Source organism: Petaurus breviceps, unplaced genomic scaffold (assembly GCF_028583685.1).
Source record: "Petaurus breviceps papuanus isolate PSGF00001 unplaced genomic scaffold, PetGlider_PUasm1.0 90734, whole genome shotgun sequence".
Taxonomy (NCBI): domain Eukaryota; kingdom Metazoa; phylum Chordata; class Mammalia; order Diprotodontia; family Petauridae; genus Petaurus; species Petaurus breviceps.
Window position 1 is genome coordinate 4,299,080 of NW_027187327.1, and position 26,424 is coordinate 4,325,503.

Consider the following 26,424-nt stretch of genomic DNA (forward strand, 5'->3'; position numbering starts at 1 on the left):
ATCCATCCATCCATCCATCCATCCATCCATCCATCCATCCATCCATCTACCCATCTATCTATATTTATCTATCAGGCTGTCTTTCTGTCTATCTATATCTGTCTGTCTGTCAGGCTATCTATGTCTAACCATTTATCCATCCTTCCATCCATCTGCCTGTACACAGAGAAGAGCCAAGCCAGTAGAGTGGATGGAGTGCTGGTCAATGAAATAACGTGTCCTGTTCAAATCACATAGATAGACATAATATCTGCATATATATTATATAAAATATTTTGCATGTGCTATATATCATATAATATGGATAGAAATACACAGATATAGTATATACATATAGAAATCAACATACATATGTATCTAGGTTTTATAATATACCATTCTGGTTACTTACACCACAGTATCGATCTCCGTTGAATATCTGTGGTGGTGTTGGATTGCCCTGAGCTGGTTTTTTTTCTGGAGGAATGTTCTTGTACATCCACTGTCTTTGCTCCTCCGACATTGTGATGTCTACCTCCTCAAATTCTATTTTGTTGGCTTCTAGAAAACGAACTACATCTTGCTGTTTCTTCTTAATCTAGAGAGAAAAGAGAAGCAAATGAGAGGAAATTGAAACAGGAAAGGGATTTCTTTTTTTTGTTTGAGGGAGACCTTTTGAATTTCATTCAAAATGAACAGAATTTAACTTCTTGGGATGAGTTGTGCAAAGAATTACTGAGTTAGGCTGGTAATATGCAATGCAGACTGAAGGGAAGTCTGAAGTAAGCCCGAGAATAGCTGTTTTTCAACTGGCTCCCACTAAACTCCAATATTTTCTGAGATATATTTTAAGGTTCCTTGAAAGAAGTATCATTCATTTAAATTTTTTTTTCTTTTTGGAGGGGGGAGGGCAGGGCAATTGGGGCTAAATTACTTGTCCAAGGTCACATGGCTAGTAAGTGTTAAGTGTCTGAGGCCGGATTAGAACTCAGGTCCTCCTGACTACAGGGCCAGTGCTCTATTCACTGAGCCACCTAGCCGCCCCTATATTCATTTTTTAATCTGCAAATGAATTCAGGTCCAAATCCAGTCTCACATAGAGGGATATATGGTTATTTGTTATTATGAAAAGTCTCAATTTCAGTATTTCTGTCAAAGACAATACCATCCTTGTAGTTGCCAAATAGTTTTGAAGCAACCTTGGAATCATCGTTTCCTTTTCACTCTCCCTTGCCCTCCCCTTTCCCCCAATATCCAAACATTGATTCTAACTTCACAAAATTTCTAATGTATCCCCTTCTCTCTATTCAGTCACCACCCAGGTTCAGATGCTCATCATTTCTTGCCTTTACTACTACAATAGCCTCTGATTGATCTCCTTGCCTCAAGACTCCTTTCTCTAGTTCATCCTCCACAAAAAACTCCCAAGAGTCCTAAAACCTAGATCTGATTGATTACATCATTCCTGAGCACAAAGAAATTCAAGTAGCTCCCTATTATCTCTAAGATAAGATGCAAACTCTTATGTTTGGCTCTTAAAGAGCTTCACAATATGGCTCCAGCCTTCTTCTCTAGGAATATTACTTATTATTCCCCTTTAGAGATGCTACATTCCAGCCAAAATGGTCCACTTATTGTCCCTCCCTTATGGCATTCTATTTCCCACCTTCATGCTTTTGAACAAGCTGTCCTCTATGCCCCTCTACCTGTAATGCCTTCTATCCTCAAATTTTACTTCTTAGGAGCCCTAGTTTCTATAAACTCTCCTTTTAAGTGCCATTTTTTACATGAAATCTCTCTTGACCTCTCCCCAGCTATTAATGCCCCCCTCAAACTAACTATATATTTTGTATATACTTATATATGTTATGTGCTATTTTCTTCATCAGAATAGAAAGCTAGTTTTGTTTTTGTATTCCTAGTGCCCAAAAAAGTGCCTGGCTCATAGTAGGCACTTTAATAAATGCTTATTTACTGATTAATTACAAAATGATAATATGATCAGGATAAATTTTTTAAAACACCAGTATAACACATAATTTACAAAGTACTTTTATATTCAGTTCTTACAAATCTTTAAGACAGAGAGGGTACTGCTTACTATGAGGAAACAGAACTCAGAAGTTAAATGATTTTTTTAAAAGACCCACAGATTTTATAGAAACAGGGGAGCTAGGACTCAAGTCCTGGCCTTCTGACTTCAATCCAGAATTCTTTTCATCACACTATGCTTCCAGTGCTCTGTTGGGAGGGGTGGAGTGGGTGGGAGCTGGTAAGAACTTTTTCATCATCAGGGTTTTTTTTTTTTTCTAAACAGCATAGCAACCACTCATGTTACTCTTACAGATATTTTCTTTCATTAATTCACAGCAGAAAAAAAAAATGTACTCTGCTTCTAAAAGAAGAGAGGATGTAATCTCTAACTCAAAGTCTCATTAAATTATTAACCCTTTTCGTTCCTTTAGTCTCCTATTACCTTTCTTAGGCACTAGGTGTCATCTGTACTCTTTGGCCAAAACCATCTACCTATTAACAGGGTCTTAAAAATGTGTGTTCACTTTTAAAATTTAAAAGTATATACTAAAACATTTTGGGCAGAGACAATATTTAAAGTCAACATTAAGCAATGTATAAAGAACATGACTTAATTTTACATAATAACCCCACCAGGCTCACATCCTTTAGTTTATACCCATATGCGTAGTCTAGGGTACCCAGAGAATCAGATAACTACTACTAATCAGTGTTCTAGGGGTAACCCGGAGGGGCTGGGTTTCTAGTTTCACAAATTCCTACCAGTGTTCCCTGTTTATCTGCAACTAGTAGCATCAATTAGCTTTCAGAAAAGAATATTTACTAAGGAAAGTTTGGCAAGAAGATACAAAAACATTCCTAAAAACTGGAGGTACACCTCCCCCTATATACACAAGATCCTTGGGTAGACCTTGGTGGAACAATGGTACAAGCATAAATGTAGAGAAGACTTGTGACTAAAGGATAATTTAAAAGTGCCTGTTTACTGAAAGTCTTTTTCTCCCTTCAAAGAATTCTCATGAAATTCCCCTTGTGTGTGCCTCTTTATTGGGCTGCAAGGGTTGCTGTCTCTGTTGAGTTCACAGCTGAACCTTTTTTGTGCATGAGGCTTCTCACTTCCGAAGTTGTTGCTGTTCTCAGATGGCTGTCATTCAACATCTTTCTACCACTGCCTCTCCAGTTGCCACTGCTACTGACTCTGGTCACTGGTCAAACCTCTCTGATGGAACCTCAGGATCTCTCAAACCCATACAATGGCCTGGGGTTGGGGGAAGAAGATAGGCACGGATTTTCTCCTCTCCCCTGTAGATACCCTCTCAGGGGCTTGACTGGAGTTCCCCCACCTCCTGACTGGACTGTTGCTGGCTTAGAGACTCCTTGTCTGGCTTGTCTCCTCAACTGGCCTGTTGTTTTGTATACAAGCCCAGAGGTATTTCTGACTCAGGCAATCACAAAATGTTTCCTGTGTAGCATCATTTGTGTTTATCCAAAGATCAAAGCATTTTGTTGCTCTAAAATTGATTAATGGCTTGTCCTGTCTTGTTTATACTATGGAATGATTAATTCAATCAAGTAGTCTGGAATTGCTGGGGTTCTTTTGCACTGATACAGGCAATCTGAAAACTCCTGAGAGGTGCCAAGAAAAATGGAACAATGAATTTCTAACAGTAGCTAAATTGCTCAGGAAACAGATAAAAAGTTTTTTGAGATAGCTTGACTAGTATAAAAGTGAAGTGGCATCGTATAGTGAATTGGGTACTAGAATTGGAATCCAGAAAATATAGGTTAAAATCCTGCCTGACACTAACTGTTAGACCATGAGCAAATCATTAAATTTCTCTTAGGTTCAGGCAATTGAATACGACTATAATTTATGGACCACTGCTACTGAATTGATGAACAGATTGTTCTACACGGACAATCAAAATTATGGCATTGATACTGAAGTATCAAGCAACATTCTAAAAGACCTCCCATCTTGTATTCTGGAGCAAGCACTCACACAATTGATTACAATAAATTCAAAAGGAGATGAGCCTTTGACAATCAGGAATAATAGAACACATTTACAAACAGATATTAAAATACTCATGCTACTAATGATGGTACGTGCCTTACATAAAGAAAGTTGAATGTTGTGATTGGTTTCCAAACCAGTGACTTAAGCAAAGACAGACAAGATAGTCTAGTGGAATATAATTTGTTTCATGTTCAGTGGTACTGAAAATGGCATCAGAATAAGTTATTATAAACCAGTGATGCTACCAATATTTATCCAGGACTACATAGCTTTATGCAACTGAAACACTCCAGTAAAGAACATCTATGCCCAATTTTCTCATGACTGAAATATTTTTAAGTACTTAGTAGTCTAAAGAATTGGGAAGGGAAGACAAAGAAAGTTCTTAGAAAACAGAAAATCCTTTTAAGATAAATGTGAAAGTGCACGGAGGGGCAATTGGGGTTAAGTGACTTGCTCAAAGTCACACAGCTAGTTAAGTGTTAAGTGTCTGAGGCCAGATTTGAACTCAGGTCCTCCTGTCTCCAGGGCCAGTGCTCTATTCACTGGGCCACCTAGCCACCCAAGTGCACCAAATTTTTAAAAAATTATTATTTATTTTTATATTTAAAAAAATTTTCCCTCACCCTGTGGCTCCTCCTCCACCTGTTTGGGGCAGTAAGCAATATGGTATCATTTATACTTATGAAATCATGCAAAACATATTCCTAGATTAGTCATGTTGCAAAGAAACAAGAAAAAAAATGAAAAACATTGTACTTTAAGCTAGACTCAGAGTTCATCAACTCTCTGGAGGCAGAGAACATTTTTCAGCATGAAGGCTTTAGAATAACTGTGGACAGAATAGCTAAATCTTTCACAGTTACTTTATTTTATTTTTTAAATTTATTTTATTATATTGATTAATATCATTATAATATTGTTATTGTGTACAATGATCTGGTTCTGCTCATTTCACTCTGCATCAATTTATATATGTCTTTCAAGGTTTTTTTTTCTGAAACTATCCTGCTTGTTATTTCTTATAGCACAATCATTACCCCAACTTGTTCAGCCATTCCCCAACTGATGGACATCTCATCAATTTCCAATTCTTTGCCATCACAAAAAGAACTGCTAGGAATATTTTTGCACATAGAAGTTCTTTTCCTTCTTTTATCTCTTTGGGATACAGACCTAGTAGTGGTATTGAGGGGTCAAAGGGTATGCACAATTTTATAGTCCTTTGCACATAGTTCTAAATTGTTCTCCAGAATGGTTGGACCAGTTTCCAACTCCACTAACACTGTATTAGTGTCGCTACTTTTCCACATCTCCCCCAGCATTTGTCATTTTCCGTCATGTTAGAGTTGTTTTAATTTGCATTTCTCTAATCAACAGTATTTTAAAGCATTTTTATATGACTATAGTTAGCTGTAAGTTCTACTTATGAACACTTCCTGCTCATATCCTTTGATCACTTATAAATTAGGGAATGCTCTTATTTTTATAAATTTGACTCAGTTTCCTAAATAAAGAAATGAAGCCTTTATCATAGAAACCCGTGGTAAAACTTTTTCCTAGTTTCCTGCTTTCCTTCTAATTTTGGCTACACTGCTTTTGTTTGTGCAAAATCCTTTTAATTTCATGCAGTCAAAATTACCCATTATACTTTCTATGGTCATCTCTTTCTCATTTGGTCATAAAATCTTCCCTTATTCACAAATTTGAGACAAAATTTTCCATGCTCCCCTAATTTGTTTATGAAATCATCTTTTATTTAAATCGTGTACCCATTTTGACATTATCTTGGTGCACAATGTGAGATGTTGCTCTATGCCAAGATTCTGCCAAACTGCCTTCCAATTTCCCCAGAAATTTTTGTCAAATAGTGAGTTCCTGTCCCAAAACCTTGAATCTTTGAATTTATCAAACACTAGATTATTATGGTCATTTACTACTAAGTATTATATACTTAGTCTATTCTACTGATTCACAACTCTATTTCTTAACCAGTACCAGATTGTTTTGATTACCACCTTGTAATACAGTCTGAAATCTGGTGCTGCTAAACTGCCTTGTTTCACATTTTGTTTATTGATTACCTTAACATTCTTGATCTTTTTGTTCTCAGTGTTGAATTTTGATTTTTTTTTCTAGCTCTATAAAATAATTCCTTGGTAGTTTGATTGGTATAGCACTAAATAAGTAAATAAATTTATGGAGAATTGTCATCTTTATTATATTGGCTCTGTCTTGCCCATGAACAATTAATATCTTTCCAGTTGTTTAGATCTGTCTTTATTTGTGAGAAAAGTATTTTGTAATCATGTTCATATCATTACTGGTTTTGTCTTAGCTGGTAGGCTCCCAAGTGTTTTATATTGTCTGTAGTTATTTAAAATGCAATTTCTCTATCTCTTCCTACTAGATTTTGATGGCAATATAGATAGAAATACTAATGATTTATGGGTTTATTGTATATCCTGCAACTCTGCTAAAACTATTCACTATTTCAGCTAGTTTTAGTTGATTCTCTAAGGTTCTCTAAGCATACTCTCATATCATCTGCAAAGAATGATAGTTTTGTTTCCTCACTGCCTATTTTTATTTCTTCGATTTCTTTTATTTGTGTTATTTAACTTGTGTTATTGCTATAGTACATTTCTAGTACAATACTGAATAAAAGTGGTGATAATGAAAATCATTACTTCACCCCGGATCTTACTTGGAAGGCTTCTAGTTTATCCTCATTACAGATGATGCTTCCTCTTGGTTTTAGATAAATATTACTTATCTATTTTAAGAAAAGTTCCATTGAGTCCTATGCTTTCTAGTGCTTTTATGGGAATTGTGTTTTGTCAAAAGCTTTTTTCTGCATCCATTAAGACAATCATATTATTTTTGTTGATGATATGGTTAATTATGCTTACAGTTTTCCTAATACTGAACCAGCCCTACATTTCTGGTATGAAACCCACCTGGGCAATGAATTTTCTGATAAAACATTATCACTTAAGTAATGTAAAACTTAGTAAAATACAAGGTACTATGAAAGGGAGGATACTAGCAATTACAGGAATCAGGAAAGGTTTCAGGCAGAAGATGATGTCAGAACTTCATTTTAAAGGAAAAGAGGGAAACTGAAGCAGAGGTAAGGCTGGAATGAACAACCTTATATTTCTAGTGGACTTAGAATAATAGGTAAGATGTCTCTTTAAAAGTGAGGTGACCTCTCTCTTCTTAGTCAAACTTCACATTTTATTACCTGATAGGCTAATGGCATCTATTCTGTTTTCACTAATTAAGAAAAAGAAATGTTTAAAACAACCACAAAAATAAGACAGAAGAAAATTAGGATGAAATAAAATCATCAAAAAGGCAAGATTAGAGAAGAAAGTTTAAAAAGTTTATTTTACTAAAATGAAAGATTAGTCATGCTGGTAGGCATTGTTCCAAGTGCCTGCTGAAATGCATACACCTTGAAATGAATCTGCCTAGTTTGAATATGGGTTAAATGAGGAATTGTGTCTTATGGAAAGGTACAAAGTGGCTTGACAGAGCTGTTAAAGCATGCTGACACCTGAACATAAAGGAACCACCCATTATACTTTGCATTCAGAAACTGAATTCTTTGAAGGGGGTCTGATATAAGACAGGAAGTCCTTAAATCCTCAATGTGATATCAGAACTGCCCTAGCAGAATTATAAAAAATTATAGGATTACAGGACAGGAAGGGAATTTAGAGATCATGTAACTAAATGTCTTTATTTTATTAAGAAGGAACAGAACCTCTGCCCAGTCCCCCCAAAGTTAAGTTACATGACCAAAATTACACAGTTAGTGTCTGGTTATGCCAAGATAGCTATTTCTCAAGAAAATGAGTAGGAGGAAACATGAAGCACTTCAGATTTTGTCATCAGTTAGGGGTAACCTAAAGGATTCCAAGCTAAATAAAAATTTTCAAGATTTGTTTGGTTTTGTTTTCTCTTTCCCATTGTTCATTCCATTGGTTACAATCCTTCTTTACAACCTGACTAATGTCTAATGTGAAAGTATTTGCAGATCCTATACTTGATTGCATGCCACCATGTGAAGGAGAAGGAGAGGGAGAAAATTTGAAACTCAAGGGATTGTGGAACTGAATCTTGTAAACTAAAAGTAAAAAAAAAAAAACAAATTAATAAAGACAAAAAATTTTTTTTTTAATTCTCAAGATTAAAACTTAGGATTCTTGTTCTACTACTTTAGTAAACTCAGAAAGTAGTTTTGTGCTACCTTGATTAATACCATTTAAATTTCCTGGTTGAGAACACTGACTATTTATATATTAATGATTATAAAGCATGCAATGAGTACATACATTGATATGCCAAAATAACAAAAGAACTAGAAGATTTCCAGGGAGGCTGAAGAACCACTAATGGAGGAACCACAGTTTAGTAAAAATATCACTAAGCTAGAAAATGTCCATATGATGGTGAGGGAGTCAAGGGCCTCAAGATCATACGATATAAGATTCTATTGAAAGAAAAGGGTGTGACTAGTCTGGAGAAGAGAAGACATGGGAGAAGAGAGTATTGATAATTGTCTTTAAGCATTTATCGGAAAAACTGTCATTTAGAAGGAAGATTACACTTGTCTTATTTGGCTCCAGAAAGTAGAATTAGAATCAATGGGTAAAAGTGTCAGAGGGAAGAACTTTGGCTTAATATAAGGAAAAGCTTACTAATTGGAGCTTAAAAAAGTGGAATGGGCTAATCAAATTATGGTGATGCCATGGGACAGGTTTTCCTCACTAGAGGTCTTCAAGTAATGGCTAAATGAGTACCTTGTCAGGCACTCTGTACAGGAGAATTTTGTTTAGATATGAATGCTGGCTCAGGAGAGTGGGTACAGTTTACCCTGGGGTCTGGAAGACATGGATTCATTTTCCACTTCTGACTATATGACCCTGTACAAGTCACTTAATCACCTCTCAGTGTCCCAGGCAACTCTTAAGGATTTTAAGATATAGTATCTGCACTGTGGGGGGAATGCTTCCTTGGGAGCTCCAAACCAATGAAATGACAGGTCCAGTTAAAAAAAAAAAAGGGTTGAACTAGGCGGCCTCTTAGATCTAAGATGGATGATTTCTGGAAGTAGTGAATAAGAACCACAAAGGGTAAGATGGTGTGTCTCAGTGAGAGTAACTACAGTAATGAGACCATGGAGCTAGAGTATGAAAGTAAGTTAATTAAATTCATACATCCATGTACATGCCTGTATACACACACATTGAAGTTATGTGCAAATACATATAACTTTATCAGAAAGATGCATTCCCAAAAATATGAGAATAAGTCAGTTCTGTAAATCCATTATTTTTAAAGTGCTAAGAGAATTTATTCTGGAAAGGAATCCTAGCATTCCTAGTAAACAAGGACTCCCTAATTATCTTTCTGGTTAAACTCTGATTTTCAAATTTTGACTTGCTTAGTTAGGCATAACTGTGCTTGTTTATTTATGTACGTATGCAGTCTCTCTGAGACACATTAGAGAATACTGACAGCTCATGATAAAATTTAGAAAAAAAAAACTCTAATATTAAACCAGTTTTTTTTTTAAAGCACTCTTCCCAGCAACATTTTTCATTTAACAAATATTTGAGTACTTGAAGTCCTAGACACAGATAACTTTGATACAAAGTAGACTGGAGAAATGTAATTCTAAAACTACAAAAGGGCTTTTGGATCAAAAACAAGGATAGATTTCTTCCTTTTGAGGAGTAAGGATTTTAGTTAGGTCTTAAAGGATGGGAAAGAATTAGAAAAGTGGGACTGGGGATGGAGGAGAGAAGGGCACTCTAAGTGGAAGGAATAACACAGATAAAGGCTTAGTAGCAGAATAGGTAGGACATATTTGAGGGACAAATAGCTAAGTCTGGTTAAAGATAATGGGAGCTGAGTACCAAAGGTAAATTGAATCCAAAATGTGAAAACCTACATAGTGAAAGAATTGAGACTTTATTCTGTAGGAAATAGGGAGCCATTATATCTCATCTCTCTTTTTCTAAGGCAAAATGGCATTTTTTTTACTATACTTTTTTAAAAAAGGAAAGAAGCATTTATTATTAGGTGCTAGTCATAATAATAGGTGAGTGCTTGACAAACTTCTGTTGAGTTGATCATTCTAATCCCTGGTGGTTGGAGAAATTTACAGTACCAGAACAATAAACACCAAAAAGAAACTACTATGTACATCTAAGAAAAGTAGGTCCCCAACTTATAAATGTTCATTTGTAAATCAGTTTTCAGGAACTCACATCACAGTCACACAGAAACAATGTTATATATAACACTGGTCTGGATATCAAGAAAATCCTTAAAATCCCATTTCACAATGGAAATCATATTTACAATGGAAAATGTTTAAAAGATAATAATTATACCATTGCAAAGAATTAAGCCAAACATAAGAATAAAACTGAATGGGGAACAATTTTTGAATGCTTTGGTTAGAAGTAAGCTGAGAGGCAGACTTCCATGGAGACCCTGAGGGGGGCTCTGAGAACTTTCAAGGGCTTTAGAGACTGATAGCACTGGTTCTTTATGTTGTTCCAATTTCACTTTAAAGGGGTATGGGAGAAAATATGGGAGAGAGCAGATTGGAGGAGGGGATATCCTGTGGGACTGCTATGTTGGGGCGGTGGGTAGGGGAAAAAACGGGGAGAAAATTTGTAACTCAAAATCTGGTGGAAATGAATTATGTAAATCAGAAGTTAATAAAGCATTTGAAAAATGTTCCAATTTCATTTCAAAACTTATGGTTTCCTTTTTCTTTGGCCTCTTATACCTGCCAGCCATGATTAGAATTATTTTTTGACTTATTATTGAAAAACAAGAAGAAAGCATTTTCTGAGGTTAAGTGGAATGCATTTGAAAGAAAAGGTAAGGAAGAAGAATAAGTGGAATGAATTTGAAAGAAAGGGTAAGGAAGAAGAATAGGGTTAAAGAGGATGTGTTTGTACATGTACAAAAGAGATTGCTGGGAGCAGAATTAGCTGAACTTTAACTAAGAAGAGCAGAGGAAATCAAGAGAGTGTATGCACAATCCCTTTGGGGAAGAAGAAAGAAGGTTGTAGGGAAGAGATGTTGGAATGGGGACAGGTCGACATACCAGTAACTAAGGGGTAGTAGTGTCAGTCCAGTATCTTTTGGTTGCTACCTGGAGAGGCTCTGGTGCTTTGAACATATGTTAAGTAAGCAGAATACTCTATTGGGGAAGATAAAGATAAAGAAGACACAACCACTACAAGCACAGAATTTACAAGTCTGTGCCTTTTCTAATCCATCTTCCTTCTAACTGCCAAAGTGATTTTGCTAAAGCTCAGGTCTGACCATGTCATGCCCCACTCAACAAACTCCCTGTCGCCTCTAAGATAAAATGTGCACTTCTCTGTTTGGCATTTAGAGTCCTTCACACCCTGTAGTCTCATTATACACTGCCTCCCTCGGCAAACTCCAAGGTTCAACCAAACTGATCATGCTTTTCTTTTTACTGGGCACTCCATTTATGCCTTTGCACACGCTGACACCTATGCCTGGAATCAACTCCCTCACTCCTTGTCCCAGGCTCTTGAAATCCTTAGCCTCAAGCACCACCTTCTTATAGGCAGCCTTTCCTGATTCCCCCCAGAGGCTACAGCCTTCTCTCTAAAACATTACCCTGTATTTATTTTATATTGGCTGTGTATATATTTAGATTAGCTCCATGAGGGCAGGGACTGTTTTATTTTGTCTTTGTAGCACACACGGTGCCTGGCATGTTGTAACTGCTTAATAAATGCTTAGTGATTAATTGATTGGTTACAATGGAAACAAAAGACATTTATAAGGTATTTATACATCAGGTATTTATAATCCAGGAGGTATCTGTAATATAATTAATAATACAACCAAAGTTGTTTGGCGGAAATGCAATGAGACCCCTTCCCCCGAAGATGTCATGCCAGTGGAGGGTAGGGAAGAACAATTTTTCCAGGGGTGAGAGAGACTGAAAGGGGAAATCATATTGATCTGCCCTAGTTAGTAACCAGAGGATTTTAACAGGGTGAGCCTCCCAAGGTGGCATTCCTGGCTCCTTTTGCCTCTTTTCTGTTTCCTTCCATTTGGTAGGTGGACTTTTGAGTTTGAAAGGCTTTATGACTCTATCAGTTCTGATAGCATTGCATTTGACTACCATACAAGAATAATCACCATGACACCCAAGGATGTCCTTCCTGTCCTTCCCACATGTCTTGTCTCAAGGGCTGCAACGATCCTAAAACTATTTCCTCTTTTAAAAGGAGACAGTTTCTAGCTCAGTGGCCAATCAAGGGATTCTCAGGAGGTAAGTCAAACACAGCCACAAGTAGATTTCCCCATCCTATGCTGGAGAATAACATGGAATAATAATAACATGGACAAGAAGCTGCTGGAGAATATCTAGGCACAGGAGTGGAAGAAGGAATTGTCTACAGAAAGAATAAACCTAGCAATTTTAAATATACTGACAATTTAAGCAATAGAGATTTATCTCATAAGGTGAGCTACCTTAACCCTTGATAGATCTTTTCTACCTATGGCTAAAACAACCTAAGAGATGCTATTTATAAAGTATTTCAAGTTTTACAAAATGTTTCATGTACATTAATTACTTCATTTCACCTTCATAACAAACCTGTGATGAGGCAGGTACTAGAGCTATTAGTATTTCCATTTTTCCAATGAGAAAACTGAGGTTCAGAAGGTTAAGTGATTTTCCCATGACCATATAAGTAGTAACTATCAAAGGTAACCTCAAACCAAGGTCTTTTCTGACTCTAACTCCAGCTCTCCAGTAATTCTACATTGCATAATTGTCTTCCTACCTATGAAAATAAAGATCTCTTTCCCAGCTGAGCCACTAGGCAGGCACCAAATGGGATTCGAGAAATGTTCTGCTTTTGTTCCTAAGTGAAGATCATGCTGAACCATATGGAAGAAGACAAAATTATCACAGATGATGAAGATTAAGACAGCTTGCTCATTTTTGACCTATAGACTCATTACCTAATTAAAGGGGAGTAGCTCTTTTCATTATACTCTATCTTTTTTTTTCTGGCTTCTGGCTCATAGAGAACAATGACTAATGATGGAAAGTAACTTGGACCAATGAGGGGCTTTACACTCACTATGAAGAATAATGACTCTTATAACTGGAAAAACTATTCTTCCCTACCCTCCACTTGCATCACATCTTGGCGGGGGGGGGAAGGGTCTCATTGCATTTCCATCAAACAACTTTGGTTGTATTATTAATGATATTATAGGTACCTCCGGGATTATAAAAATAAAAAGGTTATTAAAGGTGATCTCCTCTACTAGAATAAATATTCAGGATCCCTTCCCAACCTAAGAGAGGCTTTAATTCAAATCATTTCATAGGACCATAAATCTAGAGCTGGAAAGGAACCCCAAAGGTCAACTAGACCAACTGCCTCAATCAATCAATCAGTATGACTTCCTATGTGCCAGACATTGTGCTAGGTGCTGGAGAAACAAAGACAAAAACCATCTCTGGCCTCAAAGGCCTCAAACTGAATTGAGGTTAGCACACAGTAGGTTCCTACAATATGGTAGCTGACTGATTGACAGCATGTACAGAAAGAAGTATATACAAAACAGATACAAGGAATGGGGTGGGGGGGGGGAGGGAAGAGAAGAAACTGGAAGCTAGAAGGAATAGGTATTTTACACTTGAGGAAACCAAGGCCAAAGGAGATTGTTACTCAGCCAAAGTCACAAGTAATAATAGTCAGAGAGACTTAACTCCATTATCATAAGGTGAAGCAGATATGGCAAGACCACAAGATAAACAAGGCCCTCTCAAAACTAGGTAGCACATGAGCACAAAGAACCTATAGTTTCTCATTATAGTATATCAAGATTACCAATGGAGGCCCATAAAATCCAGCCTTCCACACCTCTTTGAAGTGACTAAGTCATCTAGTTCAGTAAAAAAAAAAAAAAGTACTGGATTAGGTTTTAGGGAAAATTAAATTCTATTTTCAGCTTCACCTCTGATCTGGGATCACAACTAGGGTCTCTTTTTCCTAATTTGCAAAGGGAGAATAACGATCCCTATTTTTCTCTTTATTTATAACCTGATATGGGATCATTCTAGGGCACAGGTGAGGAACCTTCAGTCTTGAGGCCACATGTGTCCTTCTAGGTCCTTGGGTACAGTGTTCTGAGTCCAAGTTTTATAAACAAATCTTTTTATTAAGGGGATTTGTTCTGTGAAGTTTGGATTCAGTCAAACAGCTGTACTTGAGGATCTAGAGGGCTACATGTTGCCTAAGAGGCCCCAGGTTCCCCTCCCCCTGCTGTATGTTATTTTAACAACATTAGTTCTATACAAATACAAAGTGCTGAGTGGTATATATTGCAACAACAACAAACTTTAAAAACAGAACAAAAAAAAAATTCAAGGGCTTGAACTCCTCACAGGTTATTTTTTTGGTCTCACTCAAAGGTTCTCACATCTATCCAGCATCACTGTAAGGGAAAAAAGACTGAATGATATCCTTCCTTATTTGTTAAGAACAATAGAAGACTGTAATAAGAAAACTTAAAAATCACATACTTTGATAGTAAATTATATTTTATGTCTGACAGCAAATTTTTTTTTTTTTGCTTTTTGGAGGGCAATTGGGGTTAAGTGACTTGCTCAAAGTCACAGGGCTAGTAAGTGTGTCGTGTTTGAGGACGCATTTGAACTCAGGTCCTTCTGACTCCAGGGCCAGTGCTCTATTCACTGTACCACCTAGCCACCCTGACAGTAAATTTTTCATTAAAGAATAAACTACTGACCAGTTTTATATAACATCATCATCAAATGACATTAAAATACTCAGATAAAATAACCTGAAATGGATCACTCTTTGAAATACATGCACAAAATATAAAACCACTCAGTTTTTAAATGCATAATTACTCCACAGTTATAATTCTTGTTAATTGTTAACTTTCTAGGGTTCTTGAAATAGGAAAACACTAGAGAGCACACAAGTACTATGTCTGGTTTCTTTTCTAGTTTATCTTGCTGGAAAGCAGATACCAGGTCATTTAGCCAAAGATAATAGCAAAACAGTTTGACTTTCAAGAAACCAGGCTATGGGAACAGTGGGGATGACAACATAAAGATGGGCCACAAGAATGTGTGGGCATTTTAGAAAAAACAGTGATATGCATGCTAGGCTTCATTTGGACTGTTGGATTTTTAGGCCCTATGAGGGCAAGGATAGGGACTGGACCTGTAATTTCACTGGTATAGGGAAATCTCTAATAAGGAAACCTCCTCTACCAATGCAGGTCTGCACATACTCTGAACTTAAGATCTTAAAAGCATCCTAGAGTATGGAAAGGCTGAGAGAATTGCCCAGGGTCACATAGCCAGAATGAATCAGAGGTTACAATTGAACCCAGATCTTTATTGCTTTACTGTTGGCTCTGTATCCACTATGCCATACTCTTTTTAGGCCCTATAAAAAAATTAGATTTTTATGATTAAAGAATTTTGGTGCTTTTTCTTTGCTTGAGTTGCTTTTAGAGTACAGCATACCTAATGAATTTAAGTGCAACTAAAATATAATACTGATCTTCTAACAGAAGGGTTTCCAGATTTTAAAAGTTATAACTTTTGGAGTAGCTAGATGGGGCAGTGGAATAGAGCACCAGCCCTAGAGTCAGGAGGACCTGAGTTCAAATCCGACCTAAGACACTTGACACACTAGCCCTGTGACTTTGGGCAAGTCACTTAACCCCAACTGCCCTCCAAAAAGTCGTAACTATAGATTTTTTAAAATTACAAAACCTTGTTCAATTTTTTGTTATTGGAGGTCAGCAGAGAGGTTAAGGTAGGACAGGTAAATCTGAGAATCATTAGCATAGAGATGATAATTAAATCCATGGGTGCTGATGAAATCACCAAGTGAGGCTGAATAGAGGAAGAAGAGGACTCAGGACAGAACATTTTAATATTTCAAAAGGGTCCATTGGGCATCTAGGTGGCCCAGTGGACAAAGCACCAGGCTTGGAGTCAGGAAGACTCATCTTCCTGAGTTCAAATCCAGCCTCAGATACTTACTAGCTGTGTGACTATGAACAAGTCACTTAACCCTATTTGTACAGGTCAAAGAGCTATACACAACTAAAAAATGACTGAACAAAAAGTTGTTTGTACAGGATAGGATCTGGGTTCAAATGTTAGCTATATTGCCTGTGTTAACTGTAATAGGTAACTTCATTTTTGTGGGCTTCTGTTTCCTTATCTGTAAAATAAAGGGCTTTGTATGGCTTATGAGGTCCATTTTAGCTCAAGAGCTATGATTTTACGGTTTCTAAGTTCTCCTCCAAATCTGTCATTATCATTTTTGTCTTGGATTCCCTCCAGTTATGCACACTGAGACTTCTTTCATGCCTTAGCAAGACTGTTTCATTGTCATAATTAAAATCATTCAACATCTGGCAATAAACTTTCTTGTGATCAGCCTAGTGGAGAAGCCTCTTTTCAGAAGACAGATGTTGTTGTTCAGTCATTTCAGGCACATTCAACGCTTCGTGACCCCATTCTGGGTTTTCTTGGTAAAGATACTGGAGTGGTTTGCCATTTCTTTCTCCAACTCATTTTACAGATGAAGAACTGAGGCAAATAGGGTTAAATGACTTGCCCAGAGTCACACAGCTAGGAAGTATCTGAGGCCAGATTTAAACTCAGGTCTTCCTGACTCCAGGCGGGCACTGCTGTATTCAAAATCTAGCTTGGTATTTGGTATTGTTGTAACTTGTGTTCTCTTGACATAGCCTTCAAAGACATAGGCCATTCCCACCACTGGATGAGCTTTATAATGGTCTTTAGGAAAGACAATAATATACATAAATAGCAAATGCATTCAATTAGAATTTTTTAAGGGCCCACTAGCTGCATGTGCCATGCTACTTACTTTATGGTGAATTCATAATATTCAGAACTGAAGGGACCTCAAAGATCATTTTGTCCATAGTAAGTATGGGCTCTGGAAACCAACCCCCCTCAACTTTGAACTTCGCCTAAGGTTCATCCCACAATAATCCTTTCAACTGTCCTGGTTTTGTGGCTTTGACCCTGCCCCAATCTCCAATTTTCTGTTACCTCTAACTAGCCCAGCCCTACATGGTCATTACCTCCAGATTGCCCCAGGCCACTTCCCACCCTTAATCCCAGCTCTCTTACCTCTGAGTCACCCCCGTCTATTGGCCACACTTATCTATTGGTCAATCCTAGATCCCACTCAAATCTTTACACAAAATCTTTTTCCTTTATAATAGAAGTCAGTCTCATTTACTAATAAAGGCATTGATTCTTAAAAGTCCTCCCCTCTTCTACAGGCCAAACAATACCTTGTCTCTGAGACTGAAAGAAGTTTTAAGTCAAATTCTTTCCAGGCAGAACCCTTGTCTTTTGCCCTTGAATTTAGGGGTTCTGACCCCTAGACCACAATAGTCCTAATCATTCCTCTTCCCTTCATTGAACAGTAGAAGTAACAGATGCCTAAGGAAGATGACTTATCCAAAGTCACACAGTATCAGTAGTGGAATTATGCCCAGGCCTTCTGACTCCATAGGCTTCCTGAGTCACTGTTGGTTGATAAATGAGACAGGAATAGTTTCCATTGCCACCTTTCAAAATTGTGTAGTTTGCTTCTTTCCTTGTTTTAGGATCCTTGACCAGCCATTCATTCAACAATACTCACTCATTTGACTATTGGAAAACTGTGCCAAACAGGCCCCCCAAAATATTTTTGAAAAGAATGTTATGTTAGAAACTAAACTCCTTCAAGACTGGCCCTATCTCTACTTTTGTGTTTGTAACAACCTTCATGCCCAAAATAATTGCTGGCACTTAGAAACTAATCAATAAATACTTGATAAGTTAAACTGAAATTATTAGTTCTCCCTTTTCAGGTTCTGTAAGCACAAAGGTCTGGCTACTTAGAGCAAAGCTGTCCTATTCTCCCTCTCTGTCCATGAATGGGGGTGGGGAGTGGGGGGAAGCAAAGTGGAGAGGGAACAGAGTGGGGGAGGGGTGAGTTTCAAAACCAGTCCTAGCTTTTGAAAGACGCACAGTGCAGTGAATCATTCAGCTTACAGCTCAAGCTTGCTTTTGAAAGAGAAATGTCACAGTGAAATGTGTTTGAACATGAAAGTGTTTCATGTGCATTCAAGAACAAAAGCAAAAGCACTATATGGGATGGCACTATTCAGTCAATAAATCAATAAAGCAATCCTGCAGAGAAAATGGATTTAGGGGGCTAGTACCTGTTGTTTGGTTTCCTTATATATGGGTACTGTGAAATGAGATAATTTTAAGTCTGCTTTACATCTTCTAAGGTCTAATTCAACAAACATTAAGTACAGATTATGTGGAGTCTGTCAATAAAGATTAATATTAAGCACCTACTATGTGCTAAGGGCTAAGAATACAAAGAAAGGTTAAAAACAGTTCCTGCCCTCAAGAAGGTCCTTCTAATGGACAATGAGAACGCTGTGCCAGGCACAGGAGCTACGAGTTTGAATAAGGCTTAGTTCTCTTCCTAACCTCACCAGTTCACTGTCTAATAGGGTAATATGCCACATGTGCAGATAACAGTTGATGAATCAGTTTGATGTATGTAGGTCTTTAGATACTCTTAGGAATAAAATAGCTCTAAATTCCAATTAGGTCTCTCTCAGCTCTGCTTAAAACTCTATGAGACGGAGGCCGCTAGGTGGCGCAGTGAATAGAGCACCAGCCCTGGAGGCAGGAGGACCTGAGTTCAAATTTGACCTCAGACAGGGAACACAAATACTAGCTGTGTGACCTTGGGCAAGTCACAACCCCAACTGCCCTCCAAAAAGCAAAAAATAAAATAAAAAGAAAACCTATGAGCCTAGTTCAAACTCTGCCACTGAGTAGCTATACATTATACTTAACGAGGGTTACTTCAACTATTGTTTCCTGTCATAGGATCACAGATTTAGAGCTAGAAGGGAAAGTCATCTGGTCCAATACTTTAATTTTACAGATGAGGAAACTAAGACTGAGAAAGTGACTAGCTCAGATAAAAGGACTGAATTTCAGTAGGGGTTCTTAACTTGAGATAAGTGAATAAAAACTTCAATAACTATTTCAACATAATGGGTATTCTTTGTAATTCTTTGCTAGCTTCCCCAGATTGTCAAAGGAATGAATCCATGACACAAAAAAGGCTAAGTCCTTGTAAACTAAATGATTTTTAAGATTTCTTAAGAGTTCTACATTGCTATGACAGTGATTCTTCAGATTCACCAAATATAGCAATACATACTCTTTAATTTTTTTTTTTTTTTGGAGGGGGAAAAGCAAGGTAATTGGGGTTAAGTGACTTGCCCAAGGTTACATAGCTAGAAAGTGTGTCCAAGTGTCTGAGGCCAGATTTGAACTTAGGTCCTCCTGAGTCTAGGACAGGTACTCTACTCACTGTACCACCTAGCTGCCCCTATTTAATTTAAAAAAAAAAAACCTGTTATTTAGGCTATTTTGTTTGTAAAAATGACATTTAAGAACAGAGTTGTGATAATCACTGTAATAGTAGCCTACATTTACATAGTTTGTGAAACACTTTACACATTTCATTGGATCTTCAGGGTAACCATGCTAAAAGAGTAGTGCAAATATTCTCCTCATTTTACACATAAGGAAACTGAGACACAAAGAAATTAAGTGATTTGCTCAAGGTTATAAACTTAATAAATGTGGAGCTGGGCTTCAAGCCCAGGTGTTGAGAGTCCAGTGCCAACAACATATAAAACCTGTGCCACCTTTTCCACTCAAGCTTAATGGAATTGTGCAGTCTATAATCACAACTGTCCTTATTATCACTGACTCAAATTGACAGAAATGGTTTTCTCCCAATTTATATAACTTAATAGCTAATCTATACATGGCATAATATTTATACCTATTGTACATAGTCTTCTAATAAATTTACAGCTAATAATTTCATTTGCTCTGCAATAAAGCCTATTTGACACATTAATCTGGGGGAATGTAGAAGATGAGGTGAAAATGCTTACGGTGGTGCACACCTGTATCCCAGCTCTGGGGAGGCTGAAGCTAATAGATCTCCTGAGCAACAAAATTCTGAGTGGGAATGGAATATTTCTGATCAGATGCCCAAACTAAGTTTGGCATTAATAAGTTAAGCCACCAGAAGTGGGAAGCCACCAAGTTGCCTGTGGAAAGACAAACAAGTCCAGGTCTAAAACAGAGTAGGACAAAGCTCCTGTGTGGACCGGAGTGGAACTAGGACCATGAGTAGCCCCTGCACTTCCAGCTTGGGTGAGATGGGGGTCCTAGTCTTAATAAAAATCAATAAAAGAGGGGTGGCTAGGTGGCCCAGTGAGTAGAATGCCGGCCCCAGAGTCAGGAGGACCTGAGTTTGAATCCAGCCTCACACACACACACACACAAAAACCTAGCCGTGTGACCTTGGGCAAGTTACTTAACCCCAATTGCCCTCCAAAAAGCAAAACCAAAAAACCAAAAATCAATAAAAGAAAAAAAAATGAAATTTTCAGGTTAGGCGCTTACCAAAAATTGGTGGCTCCAACACTTACAAAATATATGTGTATGTATATATGCATGTCCATACATCCATATATAAATTTTTGTATGTCACATATTGTGTGACTCTGGGCAAATCACGTCACCTTTCATTGTTCTAAGGCAATCCTCAGCAACTATAATCTTAACTAGTGGATGGAATTTCCCTGTACAAATGAAAGCAAAGATCCAGTACCAATTCCCCTATCTACACATATATCTAACGATACATGTGAAGACCATTAAAAACTGACTTCTTATGAATTAGGAATATTTTTCTTGACTAAACTTTAAGAGTACGATTTCTGTATTAGATTTGGAGAAAACAAACACAAGCACATTAGAATTTCTATTAAAAATGCATACCACTGTTTCTCTAAGAAATGTTTTGTTTTCACACTCTACCCACTCACCCTCCACAGATCATAATTATTTTCTCATTTTGGATGGTCCTTCCCCCCCCCACATTATACATCAAAGTCTGTCTTCCCACTGTGTACCACCTCCAGACCAAGAATCTGATGGAGAGAAAAAACTCTATCCTGGAACCAGTCTGTCTCATTAATTATCATCAGAATAACTGAGCATCCTTATATCTTTAGCTACTCCTGAATTAATTCAGTAATTCCATTCACACCTCCACTCAGGATATGCTATTTCTATTCAACTACAGACTCTATTCTCACCACTTACCTCATGGGACCATCACAACAATCAGATGCTACTTTAAAAGAGTTAGATGCTACCTGACATACATAAAAATTGCTCTAGAAGCTACCAAAACTACACTATACAAGAAATGCTATGGTCAAAACACCGTATCACCTCCAAAGGTCGGTCAGTGACTAGCTCCAGCATCCAACCAAGAACCTCGATATCAACTGAAAACTAAGTAACAACAACTAGCACAGGGGTGGGAAACCTGCAGCCTTGAGGCCACACATGGCATTCTAGATCCTTAAGTGCGGTCTTCTGACTGAATCCCAATTTTATAGAACAAATTCTTAAAAAGATTCCTGCAGGTTCCCCACTCCTTAACTAGTATTTGCATAGTGCTTTAAGGTTTGCTAAGCGCTCTATAACTATTACATTTTATACTCAAAACAAATGAGATGATAAATGTAAAATGCTTAGCACAATGCTATAGATATATTATCAAAGAAATGATGATTTATGACAAGATTTGGTACTTCATCCTCTACAGCTGACAGCAGTACATATGCTACAATCAATTATTTTCATGTTTTCTTTTTGCCTAAGCTTACTATGAGTGTTGGAAAGTGATACAGACAAATATTCCCTTTCAGTCCACAATAAAACCAATTTCCCTGATGCCCTTACCTGTCTTTCTATGTCTTACCTATGAGTTCCTATAAGCCACAATTTGCATTCATCTTCTGATATAATTTATCACAAGAATATGGATACGATTCAGTTGTTCTAGCAGCATGTCAATTTCTTGGTCATTTGACAACATCCCACATTTAAAGAACCTATAGGTGCAGCAGAGATAATTTAAAACTTATAACTATTTGAACCCTTCCTCCCTTTTCCAACTATTCCACCACCAGTAGAAGGGGGTGGAACAGGATTGAGGGCTATTTTAAAAACTGATCTTTGTTCAATGTTGTTGATATATATGATACTGACATATAAGGAAGACCACAGTATATTTAATTCAATATATTTAATCAATTCAAATAAACTAACACAATATTCTGTTTGGCCTGAGGGTACAAAACCAGAGAGCCTGGATTTTCCCTGCCAGTCACAATTTTAAATGTTCTGTTCTGTTGTCCCCATAAACATTTAAAATGTATCAAGAATTTCAATATTTCACCAATTAGTTACTGGATAAATCATATCTTTAAGCACTGGAACACAAGAACCATATAAATCACTGAAGATTGAAAGTTACAAAAGAGAGAATCATATGCTGAAAAAATATAAAGATTATCCATGAAAATGCATACTGATAGTTCTGCTCACAGACTGTATGCCTATGATATAAAGAGGAGGCAGCAGCAGGGATGATCAGTGTTTTCCAGCCTTAAAGCCTTCAAATATTACACTGCATTTGGCAATAAGCCTGCAAAATTCTGGCAGCAAGGCAAAGATGATTGACTGTAATATGAGGCGATAAAGATGGTAAATGTTTCCAGGCTCCATTGCATTCATTTATTTTGCAGCTTGGTGGGCTCTGCCAGGATTTGTGCTCTACTGACCTAACCTTCAAGAACCCAGGGTCACCTCTAATTCATGATGAGGTATCAGAGTGGGTCTTTAGCAGAGGCCAATGATTATCACCACACTTAAAAGAAATTAAATGCATGAAAACTTTCATTCATTCATAATTATGACAAAATAAGTTATTTCTATGGCTCTAAAAATCTCAACTAGAATCTTAAATAAGAGATTCTCTATCTCTGTGTTCAATTTAGTAGCATACATATTTCTGGAATGAAAAAATGAATGTGGCCCTTATGCAAGTAAGATGTACAAATCTGTGAAATCTTCTATGTTGTATCTGTGTCCTATCAGCTCAATGTGCTATCTTAAGCTAATGAGGCCAAGGTTATAGATTTGATCATCATTTGGTCCATCTGATTTTGCCATGTGCCAGGGCAACAAACTACACCAGTTATTCTAGAATTTGTGCCACTAGTCAAGAAAGAAAGGGAGTTCTGTGTAAATTTCTCTCTAGTATTTTTTAAAGCTGGCATATATATGTCCAAAGATTTTCACAGTATGGAATTTCGTAATGACCAAAAAAAAAACCTCCAAAAGTCATCTAAATGTCTAACCACTGAGGACTGCATAAATAAAATTGTACTACATTAATATAATTGAAAACTGTAATGTAATGAAGAATAAGTATGAGATATAAAAAGAAATCTATAAAAACTTTAAGAAATAATACAAAGTGAAAAAAAAAACCAGAAGAATCATAGACAGTATAAGACACTACACAAAATCAGATTTTAGAAAACAGAGGTGATGATACATGCCTGTAATTCCTATTACCAAGGAGGCTGTCACTTACAGATCTCTTGAGCTCAGGAGTTCTGAGCTGCAGTAGAGTGAGTCAATCAGTTGTCTGCACTCAATCTGGCACAAATAAGATAAGCTCTCAGAAGCAGAGGGGTCACCAGGCTGCCTAAGGAAGAGCAATCCAAACCCCAGGTTGGAAATAGAACAGATCAAAACTTTTGTGCCAATCAAAGTGGGATTCAGACCATGAGTGACCACTATACTTGCAGGATGAGATAGGGTGACCCAGTCTAAAAAAATAAATAAATGAAACTTAGTCTATACCTTCCAGGCACAAAGTTTATCGATAAAGAACAAGCCATCCTTTATATATATGTAAATGGTGCTGTCCCCATATAAATAGAACAGGTACTTAAATTTTTTCTCCTCCAGTTTGTGTTGAGCCAATCCTTCCTTTGCTGTATGAGCAATAGCACCTAGACTAAGTATGAGATTTGGAATTAGGAGAACCCAGGTTCAAATTCTGCTTGTGACACTTTCCAGTCACATAGCCAAGAAAATTAAGCCTTAGATTTCTCTTCTATAAAACATTAACAATAATGTCAGTTATACCTACCTCAGTGGAACTTTTGTAAGACTAATGAACTAACAGACAGAAAACACTTTGCAATCTTTAAAGTGCCATAAAAATATAAACTTTTATCATTATTATTATTTCTGAGATGACAGGTCAGCATCAGGAGTGAAGTTGACAACAGTAGGGAAAAAAAAGGGTTGTTTACATGTGAAACTAACTGGCCATAAATCTGGCAGAATAGTTTAAGCAAATGAACCTTCTCAAACCTATTAGAGAAAACACAGAGAAGACAAAATAATGGACAAATAATACAGTACCTTGTTTAATAGTCACAGTATTTACTTTTTTGATTATTTCAGGTCTGAGCTGTTACAATGAAGGTAGGAAGGAAAACGAAGTTGAGGTTAGAAGTTGAAGTGGTAAGATGGACCAGGAGAGGTGAGAAATAGGGGTAGGGGAGGAAAGAAGTATCAACATAATATCTCTATAGCTCTGCCTTAAAAGCAAAAGTTGATTTTAAAGTAGTTTAAAAATTATCCTAAATGGGACAATATAATTTTTTTTGGCCTTTTTAAACATACGAGTCAGTTGGTTTCCCTTTGGAACTTAGATTAATAGCAACAATAACAACGATGATGATGATGACAATAATACCTTACATAGCACTTTATTTTGCAAAGTGTTTTAAAAATACAGTGTGTTCCAAAAGTCTCTTTTAATGCTCATAACACCCTGGAAGGTGGGTGCTATTATTATCCCCATTTTACAGATGAAGAAACTAATACTGAGGGAAGTTATCATTTGTCCAATGTTACATATAGAGTAAGTAACTGAGGCAGAATCTGAACTCAGGGCTTCTGGATTTGAATCCTTGTTCTACCTAATGTGCCACCTAACCAACTATTAGAAATGTAACAGATCAAAACTTCTGTGCTGATCAATGTGGGATCAGCCCATGAGTGATGTTAAAGCAAACTTAACTCCTATCAATGAGTTAGTACAAAATTAACCTTCCTGAGGGTCACCTTATTTACTATACTAAGGTGCAGGCAGGTGTCTGCATTTATGGTCTAGTACCTTTGAGTTCAAAGTAACCTTTCATAACAGATCAAAGACAGTTTCCCTGCAGCTGCCAGAAACAGTTCTTCCCAGGAACTATAATCTAATTCATAATCAGAATACAATGTTACCAGTAAATAGTTTCTGATTAGGAACATAAATATTTTCATAAAGCAGTTTATTCAATTCTTATTACATCACATCTGTGATCAAAGACAAGCTACTAAAACGATTTGTTTACTTCTAATATTTCTATGCTTTTTAAAAGGGGCAGCTAGATATTGTAGTAAATTTAAAAATAAAATCAGCTAGACCACAATTTAAATAGCAGCCATATGTTTCAATTAACCTTTCTAAAGAACATTTGAGCTATAATAATTTATTTCAAAGACTTACTCTAATCTAACAGCCTCATTATTTTCATCCATAAATCCTCCTCCCCTCACAGCTTCCCCATCACCAAGTGCAATAACATTAATTTTCTTTTTCATGGTTGGCTGGACATAACCACGGAATAGTCATCTCTTCTTTGCTCCTTAAATCCAATTCCTTTACCTGTCAAGTTCTGAAAATCCTGTTTTTGGAAATCTTTGCTATTCCTTTCCGTTTCACTCCAGGCCCATGCATAGACTATTTCACAAGTCTCCTTGTCAGCCTCACTCTCCTCCTGGATTGATGTTAAATTGGAGGATGATCTCTTTCCTGGAGGTGCCTCATGGATATACCCTTGGCCCTAAACATGTCAACATTTTTAGTGATTAAATTGAAATTAGAAGATCTATTTCAAATCTAGGAGCTAATACTATAGGCATATATTCCTAATACTAGGCATAAATGTGTGTATACGTAACTATATACATGTATGTGTGTATATACACAGGTATATATGTATACATACACACATATATACTTTTTTTGCATGTCTGTCATACATCATATAAAGAATATTTTAGAAAAAAAGAATGGTATAGTGTGAAACTCTTTTGGTCTTGAGTTGAGGCATCTGGGTTCAAAATCAATACCTGCTACCATTATGATCTTGGTGAAGTCACTAAATTTACCTCAATGATAAAATGAAAGTCTTGGGCAAAATGATCTCTAAAGTACCTCCCCTTCCAG

The 26,424-nt window shown here is 36.9% G+C and overlaps 1 protein-coding gene across 3 annotated transcripts in view; it reads right to left on the bottom strand.

The window, feature by feature from the left end:
- The window catches only part of SH3BGRL2 (SH3 domain binding glutamate rich protein like 2), a 96,783-nt gene that overhangs the window by 33,748 nt on the left and 36,611 nt on the right, over positions 1–26,424 (bottom strand). For all 3 annotated transcript variants that reach the window (XM_069066967.1, XM_069066966.1, XM_069066968.1), the window contains exon 2: positions 392–577. In XM_069066967.1, coding sequence (XP_068923068.1) covers positions 392–577 — 186 coding nt within the window. The remainder of the gene's footprint in view (positions 1–391; positions 578–26,424) is intronic.